Here is a 26376-nt window from a genome sequence, read left to right as displayed (position 1 = left end):
CAATTCATTTTTGTGCTTTACATGGCCTTTCACATACTGCAAAAGCAACCTTTGGAAATCTAGTGGAAGTTTAGTGCTTGTTTTTGTGTTAATTCGTGTGCTTTTTGGGAGAGCTAGTTTTACAGTCTGTTTCGGATCTGGGGGAAAGGTTGGTTTATATGAAAAAATGAAATATATATATATATATGAGAGCATGGGGACAGGATGTGATGGCCGTGGGCAAGGCCAAGGACTCGTATTTGGTTCTATACTGGAACAGGGCTGAGCGGGGATCCATTCACATCCAGGAAGCCGTCTCAGACTCTTTTTGGCTTGCCACTAGTAGACTCTGATGCAGCAGTTGACATAGTATTTCACTTCCCAAGGGGAAGTTCTCTTCTCTCCAGTAATGAAACTTTTAGCATTTCTGCCAATTATTCATTTAAGATTACCCACTTGATCTTGCTTAAATTGAATCTCATTTGAAACTACTGTTTGAAGAAGGTGTTACGGTGAGCGCCACTAGATTTTAGGAAGAGGTTGTTCTTTGTTTCCAGGGGAAGAACAAATGTTTCGTTCTGTGGAAGGCCAGGCTGCTTCTGATGAAGAAGAGGAGAAATGGTCAGGGGAACAGCAATCCCAGGTGGCCGAAGTGAAGAAACTCCTCGCTAGACTTCCCTGTTGCAGTAGCGGGTATGTCCCAACGAGAGCTTTTGTAGGACACTTCTTCATTGTCTGAGAAAGCTACTGGGGGCAATTAACGATGTATCGCAGGTACAGTTGCATTTGAAGCAGAACATGCAATATGGTTGGATCAAATCAAAAGGGTGGTAGTACACTGAGTACATCAGTGATTATCCCCTGTAGTTGTAGAACATATGTTAATTAAATCCATCCGATTCAAGTAGATGTTAGGGATGAGAACGGAGCTTCCCACACTGCTTTCCCTGGCATCTACAAGGTTCAGATGGTAAATGAAATTAATCTGATTCAACGCCAGAGAGTAATGCCAAGCCCTATAATATCAGACAGCATAGCAGCGCGTTCGGGGAGAACTGTGCATGCAAGCCAAGGTGTCTCTGCAGCTTCCACTGTAGTCACTCACGCAACTCGACAGGCAAGCTGACCTTTAACACGAAAACCAGCTTGCCTGTGAAACCCTGTGAGCTGCTGCTGTAGAGAAACTTCAAAGATATCTCCAGCTGCATACCCCATGCCCCATTGTCTAAGCACATAACTTTCTGGGATTGCAACCACAATTGCAATCCACAATTTGGTGAAGAAATTCTTTTAAATACAAACAATTTCTTATTAGTTCTAAATGCCACATTTCATTAGCAGAATTCTTTCTCATGGCCTATTTTTCATGATTTCAAATGGTGGAGATTTCACAAGTAATATTATTATTATTATTATTTATTAAATTTGTTAGTTGCTTTATCTTGACCAGGGCAACCCAAAGGCATGCTTTCATTTCTTGCCTATGCAGTTGAATCCTCTTTTGTTTCAGAAAAGGATTTTGTTCCCAGGGGTGCACAGTTCAAATATTTTATGCTGTGCAACGAAGGGCATTCATTTCTAACTTTATGAAGCTACAGTGGAGAAACACACAGTCACTGGAGTCTTTCTGCCCACAGGTGTGATGACACAATTCTGAAGAAGCTGATGGCCTCCTTTGAGAACATCAGAAAGGACGACCGTGAGAACACCATTGTGGAACTAGTTAAGCGACTCTCAAAGTTAACAGAACAGCTTGAGATGAAAGGGCAAGAAGTGAAAACACTGGAAACAAATATGGAAGAGGTAGATGTGTGTGTATTATGCCTTTTGGTGTGTGTGGGGGAGCAAATGCAGTGTGTCACTGAAGACTGGCTGAGATCCAATAGAGTGCATGAATATTGCTGATATCCTTGTTTTGTCTCTGATCACAGCTTTTGTCAGAAGCGACCTCCAAAAACCCTTCACATTTCAGGAGTTTTTTGTCAAACAAGTGGTTTCAGCTGGAGGTGCTCAGAAGCTCTGCTGTGCATGTTCACTTTTTGCACAGTATTGGGAGCAGCTGGCAGAAAGGAACACCAGGGCCACACCTGGCTTCCCAAGTACCATTGCAGCTTACCAGGAGGGGTGAGGTGGCGGGGAGTTCGGTGAACTGGTGGAGCCAATGCAGCACTTCTCCCAGTGCATCTGCATTGTGCCAATCTCCCAGCCATCCCTTCCATCACCTCTCGCCTTTGCCCCCTAGTAAACCACAGTGATGCCAGTGGTAGGAGGACAGGTGGATGCCACTCTCTCTCTGCTGGCTGCTGCACAGCCCTCTGGATCACAGCCAATGCTAATCTCTATTTCTATCTCTTTCTCAACAAGACTCTGAAACGCGTAGGGCACTATCTAGTGAATTAGATCAGCCAGCGCAAGGACAGAATCTGCCCTCCCTCTCTTCTCCAAGAGAAATTCTCTCTGCACACACACCCTCCCAAATCTGTTTCCCCAACTCTTTTGGAATAGATTTGGGGAGGGCACAGGGTGTGGAGGGGAGACAAGAGGGAGGGGAACGTCCATTGCACAAGCAGAAATCCTTGCACTAGTGTAACTGTCTTGCTGGATATCACACACGTTCTCTTACGACATCCTCCATAGCTTGCTGGCAGAGAGTTGTTGCGTGACACTGTCCTGCCACTGTGGAGTGACACAGTATATATTGGGAATGTATATTTGCATGTAGATACAGTACATGTAAATAATAGCTTCAGCAAGAATGCAATATGAGGCTGCTTCTGGCATGTGTAGGTTGAAGTCCCAAAGCCCAGTAGTCTGTCCAATCTATGCTGATTACTGTTAAGAGGCAGATTCCATGCCTCAAAAATTGGATGGAATGATTCAGTTCTCAGAATTTTCAAATGATCTGTGCATCTTGGACTATGTGTGTATAATTTTATAGTGTAACAATTATGATATCCCCCCCATCAGTAAATATCAAGCTTCTCTGAACCTGGAATAAAATCTAAGAGTGGGCTGAAATAGCCTCCTACTCAATTATACATAAAGCTTTTAAGTTAATATAGGAATTACTGCCAGACTGTCACTTTCTGTAGGCTGTTTGCTAAAACTGTACCTAAATGGCATGGTGTGCTCTTATTTATGCGTTCAAAACCGTACCTTTAAAGGCCGTTCAAACAAATGAAGCACAACAAAGTTCTCTTCAGCTGCAGGCCGGCCAAGAGTAACAGCCACACGTATGGATCAATAATTGATCCAATCTAAAAGTACAAAGGCCAGGAGATGAAAAAGGTTGTTAACTTTGATTCCTTTTTAAGTATGCTCCAGTACGTAGCAACAGTAAATTCAAAGAGCTGTCCTCCAAAGAAAGAGCTTAATGAAGGTGTCAGGTCATAAATGATAGATTGAAGAAAACATTAGTAAATTTTGAAGATAAGTTGATGCTTTACCAAGCCGAAAGTGATAAAATATTGCCAGTGGCATAGAGACTAATACGTGGCTTTTGCTAGACAAATGAATCAAAAAGTGGAGTTGCTTTCATCCACCAAGAAGATGCCTAATCTTTATACATGCAAAAGCAATTGGGCATAAAAGCTGCTCATACACAAACACTATCTTTGCATGGAGGAACCATGGTCATGTAATAATGTCAAACCATGGTTTGGTGGTGTGTGAAATGGACCCAGTACTCACATGTGCACATCCTCCTCCCTCCACCCACCACACTCTCATTCCCTTCCTCAGTTCCAATCTTGCATTAAACCATAGTTTGATGTGGCATCCACAGTGGGCAATCATGGCCAAATCAAAAGTGAAAGAGTGGGCTAGAGCGGGAGAGGGAATTAAATGGACTGGGGCTTTGATCATGTAGCACCAAACTAGGGTTCCATTATATCAGAACCAATCTGTTGTCTTTATTTCAAAATGACCTTAAAGGTAAAGGGACCCCTGACCATTAGGTCCAGTCGTGGCCGACTCTGGGGTTGCGGCGCTCATCTCGCTTTATTGGCCGAGGGAGCCGGCGTACAGCTTCCGGGTCATGTGGCCAGCATGACAAAGCCGCTTCTGGCAAACCAGAGCAGCGCACGGAAACACTGTTTACCTTCCCGCCAGAGCGGTACCTATTTATCTACTTGCACTTTGATGTGCTTTCGAACTGCTAGGTTGGCAGGAACAGGGACCGAGCAACGGGAGCTCACCCCGTCACGGGGATTCGAACCGCCGACCTTCTGATCAGCAAGTCCTAGGCTCTGTGGTTTAACCCACAGCGCCACCCGTGTCCCATGGATGGACCTTATGCAACATCAATTCTATATTCAACCATATTGTAGAGCTGCAATTCAGAAAACCAATTTTTAAAAACTGTGTGCCTCCAATGGCTGTTGGAGGGAATGTGCTTTTGGTATTTGGGAGGAAATGGGAGTGCGGTAGTAGTCTAAATAGCCCTTTCTAAGCCTTGCATAAACCTAAAGGTGATAATCTGGATTGTGCTTCAAAACTCTCTGTTTTCCAGTGGCAATTGTGATGTAATAGTGGCTTTCATAGATGCCCATTACCAGCGTATGTGGATCCTGGCCAATTCCAGTTGCACTTCTGCCACCAGGACCTTTAAAAATCTGTAGCAGCAACCATGATTAAAAGGATGAGAAGCATTACCATCTACATCCAGCCTGTAGTGTTACATAAACTTCAAAGAAAATTATGAACTTGTGGCTGCAGCACAGTTTGTACAATAATTACAGCACCATTCAATAGCATTGATCAAGGAGAAAACAAGCTGTGTGTGTCCAACATGATAAAGACCCCGAGTTGCTTTGTGGAATTTCTTCATTGGTTCTGAAAAGGCAGGTAGCAATTAGCTCCTTGATAAGCTGAGGACTAGTGGATACTTGCAAGAGAGCTTGTAATTGCCTTTGTTTATCTGTTCCAAACAAGGAGAAACAGGCGGAGAATAGAGAACACTGTGGAATATTCACACAGTCAAAGTAAGCATGTGTCGAATTGAAGCTCAAGAGATCCGACAGCGTGGCTAAAGAGGGACACAGTTTTTGAGGGTCTTGGTGTGTTGTCCTGTTAATTGCTTCGCGTGAAGCAAATGCAGTCCTCCTGGCCTCTCTGGCTGGCATTTGGGACTCTGTCTAGGCCAGATCCCTCTACAGACCACTCCTGTGGTTCCACCCTATCTGCCTCTCCTTGCTGGGGACAGGAGAGAGATTCAGTTTGAATCAAATCTATTGGATTTGTATTCTCTGAAACACAACGCAAACCAAACCAAAACAGTCCACCAAAATTCACGCATATCCAGGTTTTGCTATGTAGTTCTCCAACCAATGGGGTGTGTGTATGGGAACATTAGTGCACAGGAATGAATATATTACTTTAAAAACTTACAAACATGCATCGTATTAGGAGTGATTGCTTGCAAAAATGCGTACGTTAGTCAAAAATATGTTTATTAGGATAAATATGCACAAGTGCCGTGGAATTTTCATGAGAGTTTTTTTTTGTTTGTTTGTTTTAAATGAAAATTTCCTGCAGAAATGTGGAGAACTGATTTTAAGATTTGAAAAATGAGAAGCGAGAGAACCAAAACAGGCAGTCTTGCATCCCTAGTCCCTGCCTACCATTGTGGGCCCCAGGAGATGGTCCATAAATGTGAGAACACATCCTTTGGTCTGAAAAAGGTTCCTTACTACTGGTTTAATGGATAGAGGGAAATATAGACTTTGAAATGGATTCTGGATTTGGGGACACCTCTCTTGTAATGTGTCTGTAGTGAATAGGTAAATAACCTTGCTAGACCAAGTTGGGGGGGGGAGTGCAGTGAAAGTAATCTACCGCAGAATCACACTGTTCTTGGGAATCATAGCTACTTCCCTGGAGGCGAATCTGATACAGACAAACGCTGAGGGCAACTATTTGTTTATGTGTTTCGATGCATTGGAAATGCATGTGGAAATGGGAGTGCAGAAATCACTGTTTGGCAGATGTCCTCTACCCATGCTGCAGATTGACAGAGGAGTTGAGAAGGAGCATTTGCCCTAGGCTAAGACATGGTTTAACAACCTTGGGGGCCTGTGAGGCACATTTGACCTGTCACAAAGTTGATTTGGAGCTCTTGTGTAACCAACATGGTTCCCCTCCCCACCTCACTCTAAATTGGCCTTTTTGCAAGAAGGAAAGTGATGAGGAAATGCATTGGGAAGCCTGGAACAACAGTTGCTTGATGCAATGTTGTCTAATCTTCCTGCAAACATACCTGTGGGTGGGATTCAACTGATGAGCCCCACTAGTGGAAGCCCACACAAGGATTTATGCTAGTGCAAGGGGGCATACCCCCTCTCTTCCCTCTGTGCTCCTATGTTGCACAAATTGGCTCCACAAGGGTCAGGAGAGCCCCTAAAACAACACAGGGGAGTGGGGGGATCATTCCATCTGGCAAGCTTAAATGCTTCTGCTGCTTGAATTATTACCATGGCACTATGTGGGATACCTCCCCATATAAATGCTGAATAAACAGCTTGTCTGGAAGTGTCCTCATTAAATAGGCAAGCTGTCACAGTTTTGGGGAACATATTTCTCCTTTAAAAATAATAATGACAGTATTGCTTAAATAGAGCACGGTCCATGTTCAAGAGCATTGCCCCATGATTAGCTGTTAAACTGAATGGAACTTGTGACCACACAGAAGATTCAAGATGAAGCTTGTGTGTTGAATTACAGTGGTACCTCGGGTTACAGACACTTCAGGTTACAGACTCCGCTAACCCAGAAATAGTACCTCAGGTTAAGAACTTTGCTTCAGGGTGAGAACAGAAATCACATGGTGGTGGCGTGGTGACAGCGGGAGGCCCCATTAGCAAAAATGGTACCTCAGGTTAAGAACAGTTTCGGGTTAAGAATGGACCTCCAGAACGAATTAAGTACTTAACCTGAGGTATCACTGTATTCAGCACAGGCGCCAAGATTCAGTGGCTCTGCTTCCTGCATTGTAACATTAACACTGCCAACTGCACTTACCTGGAAGTAAGCCCCATTGAATTCACTAGGACGTACTTCTGAGTAGGCATGGTTAGGCATGTGCGCGTGTGAAGGAAATGAATATTTTGGTGACAAAGATGTTTACTTAGACCCAGCTGGGTGGAAGTGGGTATTGACATGACCTTCAATTCAGTGAAGCCCTTGACTATGCTCTTAAAAGAAAGAGGCAACCAATTCTAAAGTGCATGTTTAACTTGATCACACAGGTGGTCCCCCTGAAGTTAATGTATATGCCAATATTTTCTCTCCTGCTAAATGGTTCATACACTTAAACTTTAAGCAATCAAAAGTGTTTCACAGGAGTGCAGTGAAGCATGTGTTTAGTTAAGTAAGGGCTTTGCAAAATACTAATGGCTCAAGGAGAATGAAAAACACCAGCTGAGATCTTGATTTTATTTCTGCTACAGCGGAACCACCAGGCATACAGGTGCAATAAAAGCCATGGGACAGAATTGGTGGTGGAAGAGGTCAATCCTATCTGTATTGCTATATGTGAACCTACAAGGCACACTCAGAAAACCTGAAATCCCCAGACGATCTTGGCTATATTAAACATAAACAGCCCATGAAATTCCCTTTATTTATTTATTTATTTATTTATTCATTCATTCATTCATTCATTCATTCATTCAATGTGTATACCACCCTTTATCAAAAGATCCCAGGGCGGTAGACAACATTTAAAACACGTTGCAGAACATCCATGATAAAAACACAATATAAAGCATACTGACAGGCAGCCTAATAATAAGATAGTCATAATAACAACAGTCCTCTCCCAAATACTTTTACAGGCCATAGATTATTTAATAGCCTGGGTAAAGAGGAATGTTTTTGCCTGGTGCCTAAAGACATATAATGATGGTGCCAGGTGAGTCTTTCTGGGGAGAGCATTCCACAATCAGGAAGCCACCACAGTAAAGGCCCAGAATGCGGATCTTTGCCTTTACTTCCTACTCACTATATCCTTTAGTGACACTTTCCACTTGGCAAAATTAAGTTCATGTTCATAATGGGCATTTACCACTGATTAAAGAGTTGGGGAATACATTTAATGCTTGTGCTCCGGTACTTTTCATGTCATCTATTGTTGTCCAGATGAAAGGCCCATTGCTAGGGGAACTGCAGCAGAAGTTGGAGGAGACTGAATTGCTGAAGATGGAGATGCAGATGTTGGAGACAGAGAGAGTAAGGCTGTCCCTGGTGGAAGAAAAGCTCTTGGATGTTTTGCAGCTGCTTCAGCAACTTCGGGACCTGGTATGGCAAGAAAATAGTGGGAGGTAGCAGAGAGTCTGGACCTTACCCTCCGTATGGATACACAACCTTGTATCTTTCCATGAGCTTTCCATTAAATGGCCACATCCAGTGTCATTTTGAGTTTGCTGCAGGAAAGCTTGGCAGCGCATGGCTGCATTAGGAAATGACAGCCCAAACGTCCAGATGAATAGCTTTCCCATAAGAGATATTCATCCTCTCTCTCTCTTAAGGAAGGTTTAGGTCTGAGATTGCTTCAGATTGATCTGAAATAACTGTTAATCTGCTTCCCCATTCAGAGCAGTTGATACCAGGGCTTGAGAGTATTTGATTGGTGTGTCTGTGCAGAGGGAAAGCTTCTTGCGAGTAGCTTTCTTAACAAGGCTACTTCATGTGAACTGTCGTAGCATCACAGTTAAAAGACTGAGTTGCAAATCAGGAAGCCCTTGGTTTGGATCTCACCTCTGCCATGAATTCGCTAGGTGGCCTTAGGCACTCTTTCTCAGCCCCCACATATAATAATACTGTCTGACTTTGCAGGGTTGTTGTAAAGATTGCAACTAGTTAACCCATGCGAAGTGCTTTGAACACTTACAGCTGCTATGCAAATGTTGAGTGTGAGTGGGGCAAAACTATACATTTGGAGAAGACCCAAGTCTGGGAAAGTGGGAAAGTGAACATCCGAAGAGGGGAGGAACTTCTCATTGCCTTTGAACCCCTGGGTTGTAGAGCTGGAATACAGGGATATTTTGTCAATGTAGGGCTCAAACCTACGACTCTGAGATTAAGAGTTTCGTGCTTTGCCAACTGAGCTATCCCTGGCCCAAGTTGTTATGTGATTTAGATGGAAGGAGCAATAGACAGGGAAGGAGTTCTAAATCTTCTACCCCTGCTCTCCCTTCCTCCCATCATTGTTCTCCCACCCACTCCAAGCACATAAGGATGAGTGCAGGGAAGAAGAAGCAGTTGAAGGGGGATTGCACACCCCTTTGATACTGTAATGGTTATATGGGGTTGCTCGTGCGTAAGTCGTCGCCACTCCTGGCTAGGTTACCTGGGTGAACCCTTTCTGTCTGGACAGCCTCTCACCCGTGGCTGTCTCAATCGCTGGCAGAATCCGTCAGAGGGCGTTTCTTGAACTTCTTCCAGCAAAGAAGTTCTTTGACACCTAGTCTCCTCCTACTCTCCCTGCGCGGAAGTCTTCTGCGCAGGGAGGGTGTGGGCAGCGGAGGACCCGTGCTCTCCCCGCTGGTCTCCAGCGAGGAGTCCTGGAGCCCCCTCGCCGATTCCCCCTTCTGCCCCCCTTCTCCACTGGTGCTACGCTGATTTCCTTCCCCAGCAGATGGGCTGCCTCTCTCCCTACTGGGACCCTCTCTGGCATCCCTCTGGAGCCTTCCCTCCACCTCTGGCTCCGATGGCAGTTCCCTGACAGATACCTTGCACGGAAATCAGCATTGTGAGAATCACAACTTCTCCAACCCTGATTTTTTAAAAAGCAGTAATAGTGGTGGCAGCTTCATCATTAGCACAACCATGGAAATGCTAGACCTGATCCAGCATCAGTGCTGTACAAACATGTAGAAAAAGGATGGTTACAAGATGGGAAAGTCTGCTCACTTTCCTATTTTATTCTTTTACATGTCTATATTAAAATGTGGGTAATTGGCTTGATCAGGTTGTAAGCAGCTAATGTTATTCCTAAAGATTTATTTTTTAAAGAGAGAGAAGGAGAGATATTGATTTATGTGCTAGACAGAAGCTATGCATATCATTTTTAAAAAATGTTTTAAAGAATAATGGAAATATCTACACAAGCAAGGGAGGGAGCCTTCCCAAAAAGTTATATGAATGCTCATGTGAATACATGAATTATGATATACTTGGGGGTAGGGGTAGGAAATCAATAAAACTTAAAAAAAATTATCCAGGCAGGCAAGTGAGTGGGTGATCTCATGGGATAATCTGTGCTTGGGATAATTTGCATGTAGAAGGTCCCAGATTCAATCCCAGGCAGTTTTGACCAATGTACACATTTTGCAAGCTATTTTACCTAATGTAGCACAGTTGGTATGTTAGTTGCACTACTGCATTCATTTTTATGCACACTTACTTGCAATGTGTGTATTTTTTATAAGCATTGGTTGGAGATCTGTGTCACAAAATATGGAATTTTGAAGGATGATTGTGTTTCAGTTCTCATAATTGTTTCAGGAAGTGCAAATATAACAGATACGCCTCTAAATTCAAGCTGAATCAAACTTCTCCCCATCCCTTCTCTGTGCACAATTGTTCCATCTGGCAGGCTGAAATTGTTTGTGCTGACAGAACAGTAGACACAGCATGGCATGGATTTTCTCCTTTAGTGGAACGGAAGACACATGTATTTCCCTGAAAGCATCCTAGGGCATTTAGTGATCAGATGATTTTAGTTTCACCTGTTAGCACATCAAACATATAACAAGCTGTACAAATATTATAAATACAACAAGACGTTAAGGGCAGATCATTTTAAAAAGTTGCTTTCCTTGATTCGTAGGACTGGAGTCATGGTGACTGTGAGAAGCAAGGTATTTCAAAACCATTTCAACAAAGCAAATGGACCTGCTCTGGATCTGCATCTGGAGTTCACTCCTCTTGCTTTTAAATGCATGCAAAGCTGTTACTTATTGTGAATGTGATTGACTTGATGATTGCTTTATCATGCTTGAAATATGCCTCCGTGCTTCTGGAGGCTCTCCAGAGTAAGTGTAGCTTTTTTCTATTATGTTAACTCGCTGCCTGGCTCGGCCGAGCCTTCATATCCTGAGTGTGGCAGTGCTTGCTCTTTGGATCAATAACAATCCCACAAAGGATATGCTATTAAAGCGCCATGACTGATTATGATTGGCAGAAAGCATTGCTGCGTTCTGTGTCAGGATTCTGTGACATGTCCCTCATTGACCGGCAGTCTCACTGAAAGTCATCTCGGCTTAGCAGACGATCCATCAAGCAGTGTGTCACACCACTCTGAGAACAGTGTCATGAGTCCTGTATGCTGTCATATATTGTAGCTCAAGATGGTGATAAGATCTGTCAATGAATAGGGTGAATTACAGCACCCTGGGGGGAACGCACAGAATGCCCCCACATTGTTAGGGTCTTGGGAATCGGTAAGGCTTTTGTTCTCTCACATGAAACTGAATGGCACTCTTGTAAGCCTGAGGGAGAACGGTTTCATTTCTTGCTTTCACTGATGGCTAGGAATATTTGAAGATGAGGGGGGCTGGGGGGGTTTCTAGACACCAAAGCTGCCTTCGAGAGGACTTCTGCACCCTGAAAAATTCCTCACTCCCATGATGTCCAGTCCTTGCTTCTGCGCCTCTGAGTATCTATTGCTGCCTATGACTCATGTATTTCTGCTTTTCACTCCTCTGTTATCTCGGGGCCAGCCAAAATACAGTGGTACCTCGGGTTACAGACACTTCAGGTTACAGACACTTCAGGTTACAGACTCCGCTAACCCAGAAATAGTACCTCGGGTTAAGAACTTTGCTTCAGGATGAGAACAGAAATTGCGCAGCGGCGGCAGCGGGAGGCCCCATTAGCTAAAGTGGTGCTTCAGCTTAAGAACAGTTTCAGGTTAAGAACGGACCTCCAGAACGAATTACGTTCTTAACCCGAGGTGCCACTGTAATACAGTTTGATCACATATGGATAAACTATGTTCAGATATCCATTGTTTCCATCCATCTGTCTCGAGAGACAATGGAAGAGTGCGTCATCAGGGGTAAAGTCAAACTGTTGGAGAGTTACAGTGCCTGCTGTGGGTGTAGAGACCAAATGGGAGAGACATGTTTTATTGCAGGTGGGACAAATGAAGGTGTCTGGTTTCACTGTTACAGATGCACCATGGCATTTCTTCTCTCTGCACTGCTCTCAGCTGTCATTTCTCTTCTGGGCACTGCTGTGGATATACAACCTGACTGTCTGTCTCCAAGCACTCCAGTTGTCTGCAAAGGATACCCACACAGTGGGGCTGATGTTTCCAGCCTTCATGTCACATTTGCAGACATCTTTGTAATGCAGAGTTGGTCTGCCAAGAGGCCTGGTACCTGAAGCCAGCTCCCCATAGAGCATGTCCTTGGGGATCCTGCTATCTTCCATTCTGTGTACATAACCAAGTCAGCATAGATATCGCGGAGACACAAGTGCAAACATGCTGGGAATGTGGGCTTGGGAGAGCACGTCTTTGTTTGAGACTCTGTTCTGCCATGTAGTGCCCCCAAAACAGGTAGCAGGTTGACATGAGAGGCCTCCTTATATATACTCTACAAGTTTTACAAGTGATGTGGCAGGCCAAACCCTCATGTGCACAAAACTCATGTGCTGGGGCCATATGTGAACTGGACTCACTTATTCCATTGCAAATTGATATGCTATCCACTTACGCATTTGCTTAAACTGCCATTAGTATTATGCCATTAGCCCACAATCACTTTGAATGCTTTTTTTATTCCATATCCTCTGCTTGCATTTTTGTTGTGTACAACCATGTACCCAGGTGTGTCCATGCATCATTGCATAGGTACTACCCTCTGAAACTGCACTCTAGAATTTATCTCTTGGTCAAAACATGACAAAGAATAAAAGAATGCCAAAAATAAATCATGTTTCTGCCAGTTTATAGTTAGCAATCTTTAGCTTTTTGTAAGGAAAAGGCACAGTATAGATCTTTTAAATAAACAAAATAATGAATATGCGGTGGGTTTTTTTTTTAGTTTCCTTTTTAGTTTAGGGAGACCAAGTTTCCTTTTTTGTTTAGGGATTACTAATGTGCTTTCTCTTTAGAAGTGTGCATATAAGCCTCTGTTGAAGCTAAATGTTCCCTAATATTTTGTGTTTTGAAGAACATATCTAAGCGCGCCTTGGGGAAAATCTTACTGAGCACTTTGGAATCCTGCTGTGACCCAGAACATGGTAAGCAAGTAAAGCCATGCACGGAGAGCCTTGCCATCGGGTGTCACTGTCCATAGAGAGGCCGCCTAGAGCAGCAATTTGGAGGGGAACATGCTTTTCCTATTGCACTGGATGGAAGAGACTTTTCATTCCAGCACTGCCTGGTACATTCTTTTGTTACCCAGAAATGGCTAGGGAAGGTATGGGGAACCTGTAGCCATCTGGATGTTGTTGGACTCACAACTCCCATCATACCTAGCCAACATGGCCAATGGCCAGAAATGGTGGGAGTTGGGAGTACAAGAATATCAAAAGGACCATAATTTCCCCATCCCTGAGATAAAGAGATGTTACACTCTTGAGAGTCAAGGATAGGTCCAGTTAAGGAAATTCATCTAAGCACCTGCTGATAAGCAAGGTTTTCTATGAGCTCAGGCATTGGTCAAAGGATAGAACTCATAAAGACCCCCATGACTGTTCTCTGATAGTTGGGCAAGAGAAAAGGTGAGATGGGTGAGCAGCTATTAGGGCTGTAGGAAGGCAAATGAGGTAGCAACCCTGGTAGAGAAGGCACCACTTCCTGTTTTTGTTTAGAGGGTCAGCATGTCTAATTGCTGTCCTGATATAAAGCAAGTTGCAGGGGAGATGCTTTTTGTCATTTGACACTTTTGGTGAGAAATAAATAAAATCTTAATTTCACCATTGCTGTGCTTTGAGAGACGGGGAATTGTTACTTGAAGACATCTATTAAATTGAAGGTCTTCCCATCTTTGAAATTACATGGAAATGGAAACATAACTAGATTCTGCCATTAGCATGAACTTTGTGCATAACTGGAGACACCTCCCTCTCACTCAGTCTTTTTATCATTGACTGTAAGCTTTGCCCAAATGCATATTCAACCTATTCCTTTTCACTGGGGTTGTACAGATATGTGAGAAAATAGAACACACCCTCTAGGCTAATTTTTCTTCACTGCATAAAAGTTTCTTTCCTCCCTACAGTGTAACAAAAGAGAATATAGCGGAAAGTAGCATCCTTTAGTGAAGGAAGTGGGTCAGATCTTCTCTGTAATAACCTTTCATGTTCATATGCAAAGCCTAAATCTGCTGAGTCCTCTCCTCAGGCGGTAGCCCCTCTGTGCATAAGCTGTTGTTACGAGAACCTTTATGACCTGATGGATTTTATTTGATTACTTGGTTTCTAATTGCAAAGTTTTTGCACTGACCTCCTTGAGAGGGACCTGGCATGTTGCACATGGACAGTCGGCAGGGAAAGGCAGAGCTTTTCATAGAGCAAAATGGGTTGAAGAATGGATGAAAATATATGAGATAACGATTCAAAATTTAGTCTGAATGATCTAAATGTAAGTAATGGGAGGGAATTAATGCATACAGAAGGTTTTTATTGTTTGCCATTATCTCTTTGTCTCCATCAGGGATTCCTTGTCCCTCAGTGCTAGGCATCTGGATATTTGAACCCTTCAATACGAGTCCTTCAATAAATGGCAAATAAACTAAGTTTGTGCCAAAATCCCCTCCCTAAAAATATCCTGCCCCCTACAAAAGTGAGGCCTGGTTTTCTGTTGTTTTCTTGAGGGAGTGGCATGGAAGAGAAATTTCTTTGAATTTTTTAGGAGACTTAAGCTGAGAAGACGCTATGGGAAGTGTTCAACGTGATCCTAAGGTGATTGTTAGGCCAAGCATTTCCCCAGGCAGAATGACCACCCTCCTCCCCCTCCTGTGTGCTGTTCTAGGGGTTCTTCCATCCTGCCCCATTTAGGCAATTTAGGGGGCTGCAGGGGGAAGAGAACAGGGAAAGGCCCACTGCACAAGTGGAAGTCCCTTTACAGGGCTTATGCTGATGGGGCTCCTTAGTTAAATCCTGCCCCGTACCATTAAAGCACATTCAGAACACATTTTACACTCAAAGAATTCTGGGCACTGTTGCTGGGAATTATAACATTGGCCCTGTCTGCACTATACATTTCAATCTGTATCATACCACTTTAAACAGACATGGCTTCCGCCAAAGACTGTGGGGACTGTGGTTTGTTAAGTCTGCTGAGAAGTGTCAGGAGACCCCTATACACCTCACAGAGCTACAGTCTTTGGAGCTGTCTGACGATCAATCCACATTCCCAGGGAAATCTGGGAATTGTAGCTTTGTGAGGAGCATGTGTGCACCTTGAACTTCTTGGAGGTCTGCTGCTTTTGTCAACAGTCCCGTGTAGAGCTTACAGTGCAGTTCCCTCCTTACTTCCCATTTCTTCCCTTACTTCCCTCTCCTCCCCGCTTCTTTCCCCAACAAATAGAATTCTCTGCATCACAAATGAAAAGAAACTCAACCCACAAGCATTCTATTTTAAGTCTGCCTCATTTGCAACATCAACTTTCTTTGTACTCACTACTGCACAAATTGCATCCCGAAATCTTCGTGCGCAGCATCTGCAGGACATCGCTGGCATTAAAATTCCAGCCCATATTTCCCCCCATTTTATCTGGACTTACCTGTTCCATGGAAAACTAGATAAGCTATTAAAAAAACCCCCATGTTGCCAATGACTGGGTTGGTTGCAAAATCTGATTAACCCATTTGCAATATTCAGCACCTGACTGGAAGCACCCACAATCAAACGTTACCAGGTGGATTTGGTTAGCAATTTTCTCTCATTGTAGTGGGAACTCAACTTTGATTTAGGCATGAGATTAATTTTACAGCCCAAAGGCTTTATCTGTGGCTATTTATTTGTGACTACAGCTTCAGGGGGTTTAGCCTTACAGCACACTGCCAACATACAGAGACAGACACATTTCAAAACTCATCTTTGTGTGTTCAAGGATGTGGATTAACTGACCACAGTGTGTGAAGCAGAAGGAGCAACCAAGATAACTGAAGATTGCTCCACTCTGCTTCACTTTGATATGAAAAGAATGTGTTCACAATGCAGTCCTTCAAAAAGTCTGCATTAAATTTTGGCAATTATGCCTACGTTTTGTAAGAAAGGACATGTTATTGATATTCATACTGCTTTGTCTTTGTTTTGTTAACCTTCCAATTCACTATTTGCATTTTTTTCTGTTTTAAAGGAAAACCACATATCATTGAAGTCTTAGATACCCTCTACCATGAACTGACTGCCTGTGAACTCATTCAAAGCAAACCGCATGAGAAAACTCCAGGTCACCAATCCTTGGCTAACTCTTTGGTTATCTCCTGTTGAGCAACAGGCCACCCACAATGCATTGTGACTGTTACCACCCAGAGGGCTTAAAAGCTACAACACCAAAGCACAAAGTTCTCCACAATCCAGAAATGTGTAAAAAGCTGGAAGAATAAAAGACAATTGAAGATATGAGGAGCCATTACAGAGCCCATGCACTGTCAGCAGTGACTTGCAGTGGGTCTTGAACACATCTCTGGGGTCTGTGGCCTGTGTCCTTCTCAGACCATGAGCCCTGCTCCACAGGAAATTCCAGAAATTCAAATTTGAGACCTTATCTGTATACAACCTGTGTTCTGCCACTTGTTCATTCTCTCACTTTGAATTGTGAAATTGGGTATGATACTTCTGGGAAGTTCTGTAATCTCTCATCTAATTTCTAAGCAAGCCTTATCCAGGAGACAGCTCCTTGCTCCCAAGGATAAGTGGCACCTAAAGCCTTCATGTTATTGGTACCAGAAATATTCTGATCCGTTGTATTAAAATTATCCTGTTACTAACCCTGTAGAGCTTTAGCTTCCTGGTTATAATAAGAGAGATTAATGTTATCTGCTACATTTCAGTAGTTTGTCTTCCCTGGAGCATCTAACAGGTGTGTGTGACAGGGAGCCTTCGTAATGTACAAAGGGAAAATGAGTGTATAATGAAAACACACCAAGGTCTCTTAAACGAGGTAGCTATTGGTTGCTATCACTACCTATAGTCATGAAGGGACTATGTGTCCTGCAAAGGGCATACATTTGTATGGTGTCAGTATGCATGCTTGTAAACACAGACCTTATTTAATTCTTATACTTATGTCTGCATTTCTGTCCAGCCAGATACTTTATTTAAAATGGTAGCCGCTCTACAAATGTAGTTTTGCTTTGATAGTAGCTTTTTCACTACTGTCGTATTGCAAATTTTAGATTGCTATATTAAATGCTACCTTTATCCTTTTGAAATGATGGGAATGAATATTTTTTTAAAAATTGTTTTTTTTCCTATATTACATCACAATACAAATATACCAAAGCCATCACCGCATCCTCCCCATCCCCACATAGATTTATCATTTAAATCATCAATCAAACGCAGTATTCTTTTGTTCCTCCCCCCGCTTCATCTTTTATATCTTATACATTGCACTCTATTGTTTTGCAATTTGCATTCTGCAAAATTCAAATTGTAATACAATAAAATAAAATAAAACAAAACACCAGGAAGTTATAAAAATACAATTAAAACCCACAATGAGTATTTAATGTGCACATAGCGTGGTCCAGCTAATGATACATACAAACCACTGGTGGCCCAGGAACCACAGTTTGGGAACTCCTGATCTGTTGGCTGTACTGGTTTGATCCATGTTCAGTTATGCCTTTGTAGTAACTAAACTGTTAGTACATAACCTTAGTCTACATCCAGTGCACCTGATTGGGAAATTGCTTTCCATAGCAGGTGCTGCTATACCACACGAAGAACAGATTCTCTCCTGCGTGCAGATCACTCAGGAACACACTTGATGCTTTTGAAGCTGAATGTTTGAACCAACTCCACTGAAAATGGTTGCGTCTTGGGCACTCCCTCCAGCCCCACAGTCCAGAATTGTTGGAATCCCTGCAAAAGTTTCAGCCAAGTCATTGAAACAATGCATGGACCTAAATGCAGCCATTCTTCAAAGTTTTCTGAATTTTGCAATGCAGTTCTCCAGTCAAGTAATGTGTACAAATATACACAGCCCAGGGCAGATGAGCATAAAAATGCACATTGTAGTGAAAGTAACATACAAAAATGCATTTTATTGTGGGAAATTGATTTGCAAGCTGATATGGAAATGTGGAAAACTGAACTTCAGACTGGAAAAAATTAGAAGCCAAAAACAATGGATGTGCCCATCCCTATTCTTACCCCATTGTTCTTGAGCAAAGAAGAAATAAAAGTCAGGATGCCTTATCTTATTTATGAAATAATGTGCAATTTTAAATAGGCACTTTCCCAGTCCTTAATGGAATAAGATTTTGGATTTGGCTGCAATAGACAATTCAGGATGCAGAAGAACATCTAATTCAAAATTAAGCCAAACGTTCCCCGGGGGAAATAGCTAAAGTCACAGACTCATTTTGAATGTGATTTTTTTCATAAATTAGTGATGTTTTGTTTTCACACCACAGAGCAATTACTGTATAAAATACATCCTCAGCTACAAAATAGTATGCAAAGCTATGCCATGTGCTGACAATACTATGAGGTTGGTATGCAGATAGCAAAAGCAAGGTCATGGTCTGAATATATTTTCACTATTGTTCCTGTAACTGCTGCATGTATAAACAGAGTGATATTTTGCTCAGTTGTGCATAGATAACATAGACAACACAGAAAGCCTCAAGAGAAGAAGTCATTACAGAAACAAGGGAACTGGATCTCTCACAAAAGAGAAATATAAATGTGTGCGACCAAATTAAGAGACCATATGTTTCCCTTCCTGCTCCATGATAATATCTTCTGAAGACCAGACAGTTCCCATACTAGAAGCAGCGGAGAAGATAAGAGAACAGCAAAATGCAGCATGCAGCCCACGGAATCTGAATGCCACATCATCTTATATGCTCCAAGAGCGACCCACCATGCATTCCAGATGCAAGCCACCATTAATATACGATTCCTATATAAGCCTCACCGGGGAAAAACCAGAGGTGTATTCTACTGCCTATGCTTTTCATAAAGAAGCAGAGAGGAGAAATAATAGCAGGGAAATATATGACATACCTGACAAGGTATATTGTCCCAAAGGATGGCTGTGCCCTCAGGTCATTTACATGTGGATTCTGGATGTATTTTTGCTTCCCTTCGGGATATCCACTACATTAAGCAGTCATTTCTCCTAATGAGAAGCTGGGGAGCTATGTAACCCAGATGCCCTATAGCCCAGACAAAACACCAATTACAGTGTAACCAGAGAAAGGAAAAAACTGTCACTGAACACAGGTGGTTGCTGCTGTGAAGAGCAGAGTAATGAGCAGGTGCTGAGAGAAAATTCTGCTAATAAATTATACTGGAATAAGCTCGATGAAGGAACTGAGTCTGTTCTTGTGGAGCCAATTGCGAAGGGCCAAACTAGATGTGATGGGGATCAATGAACAGGATAGTCCACATTTCCCCCAAAAAAGTGTCAAGAGCAGCTGTGAGGAAAGGATTATTTGAGCAGGGCCAAAGCACTGGCAGAAGCAGGGGCGAACCCTTTTTCGCCACGCATGCCATTTCGTCACATTTTCCTTAAGGCGGTTCAAGCTGCCCACTCTTGCCAAAACACACAGGTCATCAATCAGGCAGGTGCCTGCAGGGTTTGCCCTGTGAGGTAAATAGCACAGAGCATAGGAGAAAATATTAGCTGATCCCTCCAGCACCACCACACTGTATGAGGCCTCCCGGGCAGCTGCTTTAAAAACAGTTTCACAGTTTTCCCCATGCCATGTCCTGTTCGGCTCTGTACTGTGAGGCTTTTCATTGTGACGACAAAAATAGAGCATACTTGGGCACTTTCACATCCTACATTTGAAGCACTATGATACCACACTGAACAGGCATGGCTCCCCGCAAAGAATTTGCCAAGGGTGCTGAGAGTCACTAGGTGGCCTCATTCTATTCACAGAGCTCCAATTTCCAATCCCTCTTTATAAGCAACTTTTGGAATTGCACCTCCATGAGAGGACTAGGGGGTCTCCTAAAAACACTCAGCCCCCTTAACAAACGACAGCTCCCATAGTTCTTTGTGGGGGAGCCATGGTTCTTTAAAGCGGTTTCCACAGTGCTTTGAACATACATTGTGAATCTGGCTTTAGAAAGATGGTCTAGAGGGTTTTACTGAACATGTGCAAGATGTAACAACCATACTGAAAAATAGAAAGCAAAATATTCTACATGGAATAATAGGTATCTTTTATAATAGGTATCTTCCTTTTTCTGGAGTAAGTTGCCCACAAAATTGTTTTTTACTGCCCACAAACACTAGCTGTCTCTAACTGACTGTTAGAGGTAAATAAGAGACTTAAGAGATTCCTCCCATACCACCATTATGTATTCATTCTCATTTGAGTTGGAAGAAAGAATCAGAATTTATACCAGAAGTATATGCACTCCATGTAATCCCAAAATGTCCAGTAGTTCTCCCCAACCCCCCATAGCCGATTTAAGGGAAGCACAGGGCACTGCATAGGGATGATAGATTTCCAAAATATCCCTACCTTCCCATTCCTCTGATAGATTCTTTCCTCCAGGAAACCGTCACTGTTGGATACCACCCTTAGTCATTAAGGTGCTTCAAGACTTTTGTTATTTAGTCCTTGTCACTGCAAATAAATTTGTAATGGAATGACTAATGAGTTTCCAAAATGGAAATGCATCTTTACACAGGAAAGTCACAGCACATTAATTAAATAGATTAGACATATACCTTGATCTGTGCCTTTTAGCAATGTGACTTCAGAAAGGAATTAACTTAAACTATATTGATAAGGTGCTGTGAAATCCAAATTGGTTTCTGGAGTGACAAGAGGTGTTTGCACTTAGTTCGTTGTTAAAATTTCTTTCCCCATCGAAATGAAGTGGTGTGACTGCTGCATCCAAGCATCAACATATTCTGCAACTGGATTGTTTCTCCAGAGGTTTTTTTCCAGTTTGTGTCATTATGGAGTGGGGGGTTTTATCTGAGTTCAGACTTGCTGATCTTCTATTTGTGGCCACTCTGGAAGAGGAGAATGGACATTAGAGCATTTTTTCACACAACACTAAGCCATTGTTGCTATGCATGTGCAAAGGAGATTAGGTTTAAATTTTTTTTAACCTTTTTAAAAAACAAAAACAAAACACTATTTGATTTTAAAATCAATATATGAAGGTAGATTTAGAATCATCTTTCAACCTTCCTCTGTATTTGTTTCACTTGTGAGCAGGTGCATTGCTTTGGAAGCACTTTTAGTGCTCCACCCACTATGTTTGGAGTTGGTTCTATACATTTAAATGTTACGATTAACCTCCACATTTTAATCTCAATTGTATGAAAGTATGGAGGGGAAGCCTTTTCATCTGCAGTATCCCTCTCCCCATCTCCACTGAAACTCACAACTGAGAGAAGGACTCCTCTCTACTCATGAAACTGACACAGTAAATCAGTTTCTCAGATGATTCCTATCATTTCCCCAGATGCTGGAGTAACTTTGCGTAACCATCCTTTCCCCCAGTTACAGCTGCTGCTCCATGAAGAACAAATGGAGTTTTGGGGAGGAAGCACCCTCACAGGGAATTTATGGACCAGCAGTTCCTAAGGGGTTCCCTAGAGCTCAGCACCCTTAACAAACTAAAGTTCCCAGGATTCTTGGGGGGAAGCACTTTAAGTGTATGGTGTGGATGTGACCTATGACCCTATCAAGTCAAAATATATGAACAACAACAACAACAACAACGAGAAGCCCACCTAAGCACACCATACTCTTGCTTACCCTCATTAATCTGCTTCCACTTGCCTCCCAATCCCTTATTTTTTAATACTCATATCTGGTAATTCTTCCTGAATTCCTTTTCCTGATTGTTCTCTCATAACCTCTTGCACATTGAATTATGCAGAATTTTAGGCTATGAAGGTGGCAATAGTTCAACATAACTAATAATATTTGCAGGATTGCATGGGGGGGGGATCCTTTTTTATTCCCCCTCCCCTATTTTTCCAATTTCAGAGTAATCATCCTTCCAACGAACATTGTGAAAAAGCCTTGCTTTTGAGGGTAAGCATGGGAATGAAATGACTCAGCTAGACAGCTGGTGGCTTGCTCTTCTGCTTATTACTTCAATCACAATACTCTGTTATTTTGGGCTCCTACCCTCTGCACGTCAAGTCAACCTGCTGTCTTGGATTGCCAGCTCGCCCTAGCGCACATTTAGACCTTAATATAAATGTACATGCATGAGAGACCCATTGACATAATGGCTGTTAGCTCACTTACGGCTGGTGCTTTTGTCATTGACTTCAAAAGTATTAGCCTTGCAGGTAAAGACTGGCACCGATAAGGACATCTCAGGTGCATGTTAATTATCCACTCCATCTGGCACCAGAAACTGCCTGCAAGTGCAAAAATAAAGACCATTTCCTGAAGCAAGAGATTGACTTTGTATCACAGACAAATGTCACAATAAGTCATGTATTATATTTCTTACTTATGGGGATGGCTGTTGAACCAAGGAATGAGCAAATCATCACTTGTGCTTGAAGCCGTGACATAGCAGCCTGCATCTTGGCAGGATCATCTGTGGCAGTGATGGGAACCCTCTAGCTCTCCAATGGGACTTCAGCTCCTATAATCTCTGAGCATTGGCCACATGGGCTGTAGCTGATAGAATTTAAAGTCAATCAACCTCCAGATGGCCCAAGGTGGGTGGCCTTGAACTCTTATGACCTTGAGTCACCTAAGCTCTACATTTCCTTGAGTTCTCAGATCATGACTATAAACCACCAGCATTTGTTTTCCATTACATGGAGAAACCCTATTTTGCTTAGTAAGTAATGACCATCGCTTCTGAAAAGTTATGGACACTTAAAGTTCAGTCCTGCAAATGCTTACTCAGAAATAAGTTCCACTTTTGTTCAATTTCCAAATAAGTGCAGAGAGCAGGGCAGTTTTAGCCTTCAAGTAAACAGCCCTGCTTAATATCCTTAATATGCATATAGAAAGAGCAAAAAATGTATTTTATATCTACTTAGATGTAATTTTGGAATGCACGTTGGCTACATGACCTCAACTTTTGGAATGTGCTTGTTTTTAAAAGCCTCCGTTTGGGGTCAACCTACATGTAACGCTTAGTCTTGTGGAGCTTCTGACATTTTCTGTTTATACCAACTTAATCTGTGAAAACAGCTGAGGTGAAGACTGGCATTGGAACGGCATTCTGAATGTTGGAGAATTCAGGACAGACGAAAGGAAGTACCATATTTTTCGCTCTATAAGATGCACCAGACCTAAGGCGCACCTAGTTTTTGGAAGAGGAAAACAAGAGGGGGGAAAATCTGAATCGCAGAAGCCAGGACAGCAAACGGGATCACTGCACTGCCCTAGCTTGTGGGATAGCAGTACGCAGCCTCTCCTAGGCAAGGGAAGCTTTCATCCCCTGCCCGGGAGAGGCTGTGCGGCTAAGCCAGAAACCAGGACAGCCAGCGGGATTGCAGCGCTGCGATTCCGCTGGCTGTCCTGGCTTAGCCTCTCCCTGGCAATGGGAGTCAGTGGGTACTTCTTTAATGTTGTGCAGAATTGAATTCTGACACAAGAGGCAGGGATGGCCATCAACTTGGATGGCTTTAAAAGAGGATTTGACAGATTAATGGAAGTAAAGCTATCAGCTACAATGATGGCTATCCTCTGGCTCCATGGTTGGAGGGAGTATTCTTCTGCATACCAGTTGCTGGAAAACACCGGAGGACAGAGTGCTCTTGTGCTTGGGTCCTGCTTGCTGGCTTCCCTTAGGCATCTGCTTGGCCACTGTGTGAAAAGGATGCTCAACTAGATGAGCATGTTCTTCTTATGTCCCTTCCCTTTCTTTCTGCTAAAAATTGCATCCCCAGCTGCATTTCCTCCTACAGGCCTTTCCCCCTGTAATAAGAAGAGCAGCTTTAGGGGTATTTTAACAGAAGAAAGTACTAGGGGTGGGGAAGGTTTAAGAAAGCTCAGTCTCTTTGTGGTTCCACACAGGCACATGTGTGCATACACACAGGCCTTCCACTTTAGACTGTGGTCTCATGGTTACATTTTTTTCAATAGAAAAAGAGAGAAGCCAGAGGAAAGCATCAGGTACAGTTTGGCACTAAGCTGCAAACAAATATGCCATAGCAACTTGTAATCCATGCCTTCTAATAAAATATGTGAATTTAGAAACAGGAGACTTGGTTTAAATCAACAATTACAACTGGCATTTGCTTCCTTTGTGATATAAATAAAATCAATCCGTCCTCTGTGTTGATCCATCATGCAATGTATTTAAATTATGAAAATTATTTTGCAAGTGCACATTTTGATTTCATCGTTTGAGGGGGGGGAAAGCATTATTTTACAATAGAATTCCTTTGCAAATTCACATGACAATAAGACTCCCAGGATGTGTAAGTGACAAATCATATTACCACACAAAAGGCTATCTTTAAGAAGAGTAATTTCATGGAGGTTTAATACATAACCCTTAATTTTTACCTTGGCATACTTGTTGAAAAAGCTACCCATAACTCTGCATAATGCCAGATTATTACAAGTGGAGTCTTAGCATGAAATTTAATTGAGTACCACCTTTCCTTCTGAAGCATTTGGATTTACAACGATGCCTTCTGTACATTTACGGCTCCAATCTTATCCATCTCCAGCATGGTTATCTTTCTTCATTTTATGTGTAGGGCAGCATGGTGTGTATGAGCCCAAAAGAACAAATCTCTGTTTCTGGATGCAATTAATTCTTGTGCCTTTTGAAAGAAACATAGAAAAGACTGACGTGGATGAAAGGAAAAGCAAACAACAGCCTCCCCTCCCCCAGCTCCACCCAAGAAAATTAGACAATTGGGGTGGGTGGGGAAGAAGCATCAAAGAAGATAGTGCAGATCAAAAGTATGAAAGGAGGAAAAACAAGCCCGGATGCAGACAGAGAACAGATGCTGAAGACAACTTAAAAATATATCTGAAGCACAAAAGGAGTTTTTTCCCCCCCAAGTGAGGAATGAAAAAAAGAAAAATAGAAAACTATATTCCCTCTAGTAAAAACAATTTCAAAAACCTGAAGAATTAATATAGGTGGCAATGGCAGATAAGGTTAAACTACAGGAATATAATCAATGCAGCATTTTAAGACCCCTCTGAAACCCCTTGCTGAAGGTTTTTGTTCTATGCTGCATTTTGTTTCGCTTTTACCATATTTTGTAAGCCTCACTGTGTTACTATGTAAAAAAAGGGAGGAATACAAATAAAATAATAAGATTAATTTGATTTTGAGGATAAGCAGCAGGTGGGAAAAGATCTGAGGTGATAGAATGGCTTGTAGTACTTCAAAGACTAAATGGATAGGACCAAATTTTAAATGCTGTCCTATATAAAAGCTTGATGCAAGAACAGAACAGCCTGAACTTATGAAATAAAAAATTGATAAACTCTTAACTTGAAGTGGTTGTTATGTGGGAAAATACTGAAAAATACCACACCCCACCTCCTGAGTGACACTGGTTTTCTGGATCCATTTCAAACTGGCTTTTGGTACAGAAACAGATTTGGTCATCTGAATGGTCATCTATACTGGCAGGAGAATGGGGACAAGTGCAACACCGCTATTCTTCTGGACTTCTCGGCAGCTTTGATACTGTTGACCGTGGTATTCTTTTGGTTTGCCTGAATAAGGTAGGAATTGAAATTGGGTACAATGTCCTTCAGTGATTCCCATCTGAATGTCCAATTCAGGAAGGTGGCACTAGGGGACTCCTTCTTGCCCCACAGTGGTTGGCAGGTTTGTGTTTTCTTCCTCATTCTGTTGAAACCACTGTGAGGTCATCCAGGGACTCCTGCTAACCTAAAAACTTCAGCTTTTTAAAATTTTCATATTTTGAAAATTAATAAGTAAAACAGGAACATTATGGAAACTTCTGTCATGTTCAAAATACATAATCTAAACAGTAGTTTTCCATTAGAAAAAAGGGGAAATGGAGAAAGAACCCTGGGGCAAACTCCAGCTATCATAGCTGGCACTTAAACATAACCAGTCAAGTTAGAAATCAAATTCACAGCATGCTCAGTTTACTCCCTGCTAGCATGGAGAAAAGCTGTCTTTTTGTCTCAAGAAATTCACTACGGAATGGGCAAGTTGTCAGGCTGTGTAGACAAATGACTATTTAAATAGCTAACAAAACAAGGAGACAACTCTGTGAAACCTGTCAAGCACAAACCCACCACAGA

General features: G+C 42.4%; 1 protein-coding gene and 1 long non-coding RNA gene across 9 annotated transcripts in view; one reads left to right on the top strand and one right to left on the bottom strand.

Annotated features, from left to right (window-relative positions):
• Window positions 1-17373, top strand: part of EFCC1 (EF-hand and coiled-coil domain containing 1) — a 68135-nt gene extending 50762 nt beyond the window's left edge. Inside the window, exons 4-9 of one of the 8 annotated variants that reach the window (XM_083726806.1) lie at window positions 537-672; window positions 1617-1782; window positions 8116-8274; window positions 13158-13227; window positions 14843-14892; window positions 16296-17373. In XM_083726806.1, coding sequence (XP_083582932.1) covers window positions 537-672; window positions 1617-1782; window positions 8116-8274; window positions 13158-13227; window positions 14843-14856 — 545 coding nt within the window. In that variant the 3' untranslated portion in view covers window positions 14857-14892; window positions 16296-17373. The remainder of the gene's footprint in view (window positions 1-536; window positions 673-1616; window positions 1783-8115; window positions 8275-13157; window positions 13228-14842; window positions 14893-16295) is intronic. The other 7 variants (XM_083726809.1, XM_083726810.1, XM_083726804.1 and 4 more) reach the window with 7 other exon arrangements.
• LOC310838929 overlaps window positions 1-26376 on the bottom strand; it is a 73842-nt gene that overhangs the window by 25526 nt on the left and 21940 nt on the right. The window contains exons 5-7 of the long non-coding RNA XR_014561222.1: window positions 22408-22523; window positions 20862-21152; window positions 20653-20757 (exon numbers count right to left, since the gene is read on the bottom strand). This is a non-coding gene — a long non-coding RNA (uncharacterized lncRNA). The remainder of the gene's footprint in view (window positions 1-20652; window positions 20758-20861; window positions 21153-22407; window positions 22524-26376) is intronic.

Source organism: Podarcis gaigeae, assembly GCF_964106915.1.
Source record: "Podarcis gaigeae genome assembly, chromosome: 2".
NCBI lineage: Eukaryota > Metazoa > Chordata > Lepidosauria > Squamata > Lacertidae > Podarcis > Podarcis gaigeae.
The sequence above is the reverse complement of the archived record's forward strand: the minus strand, read 5'-3'. Positions and strand labels throughout refer to the sequence as shown.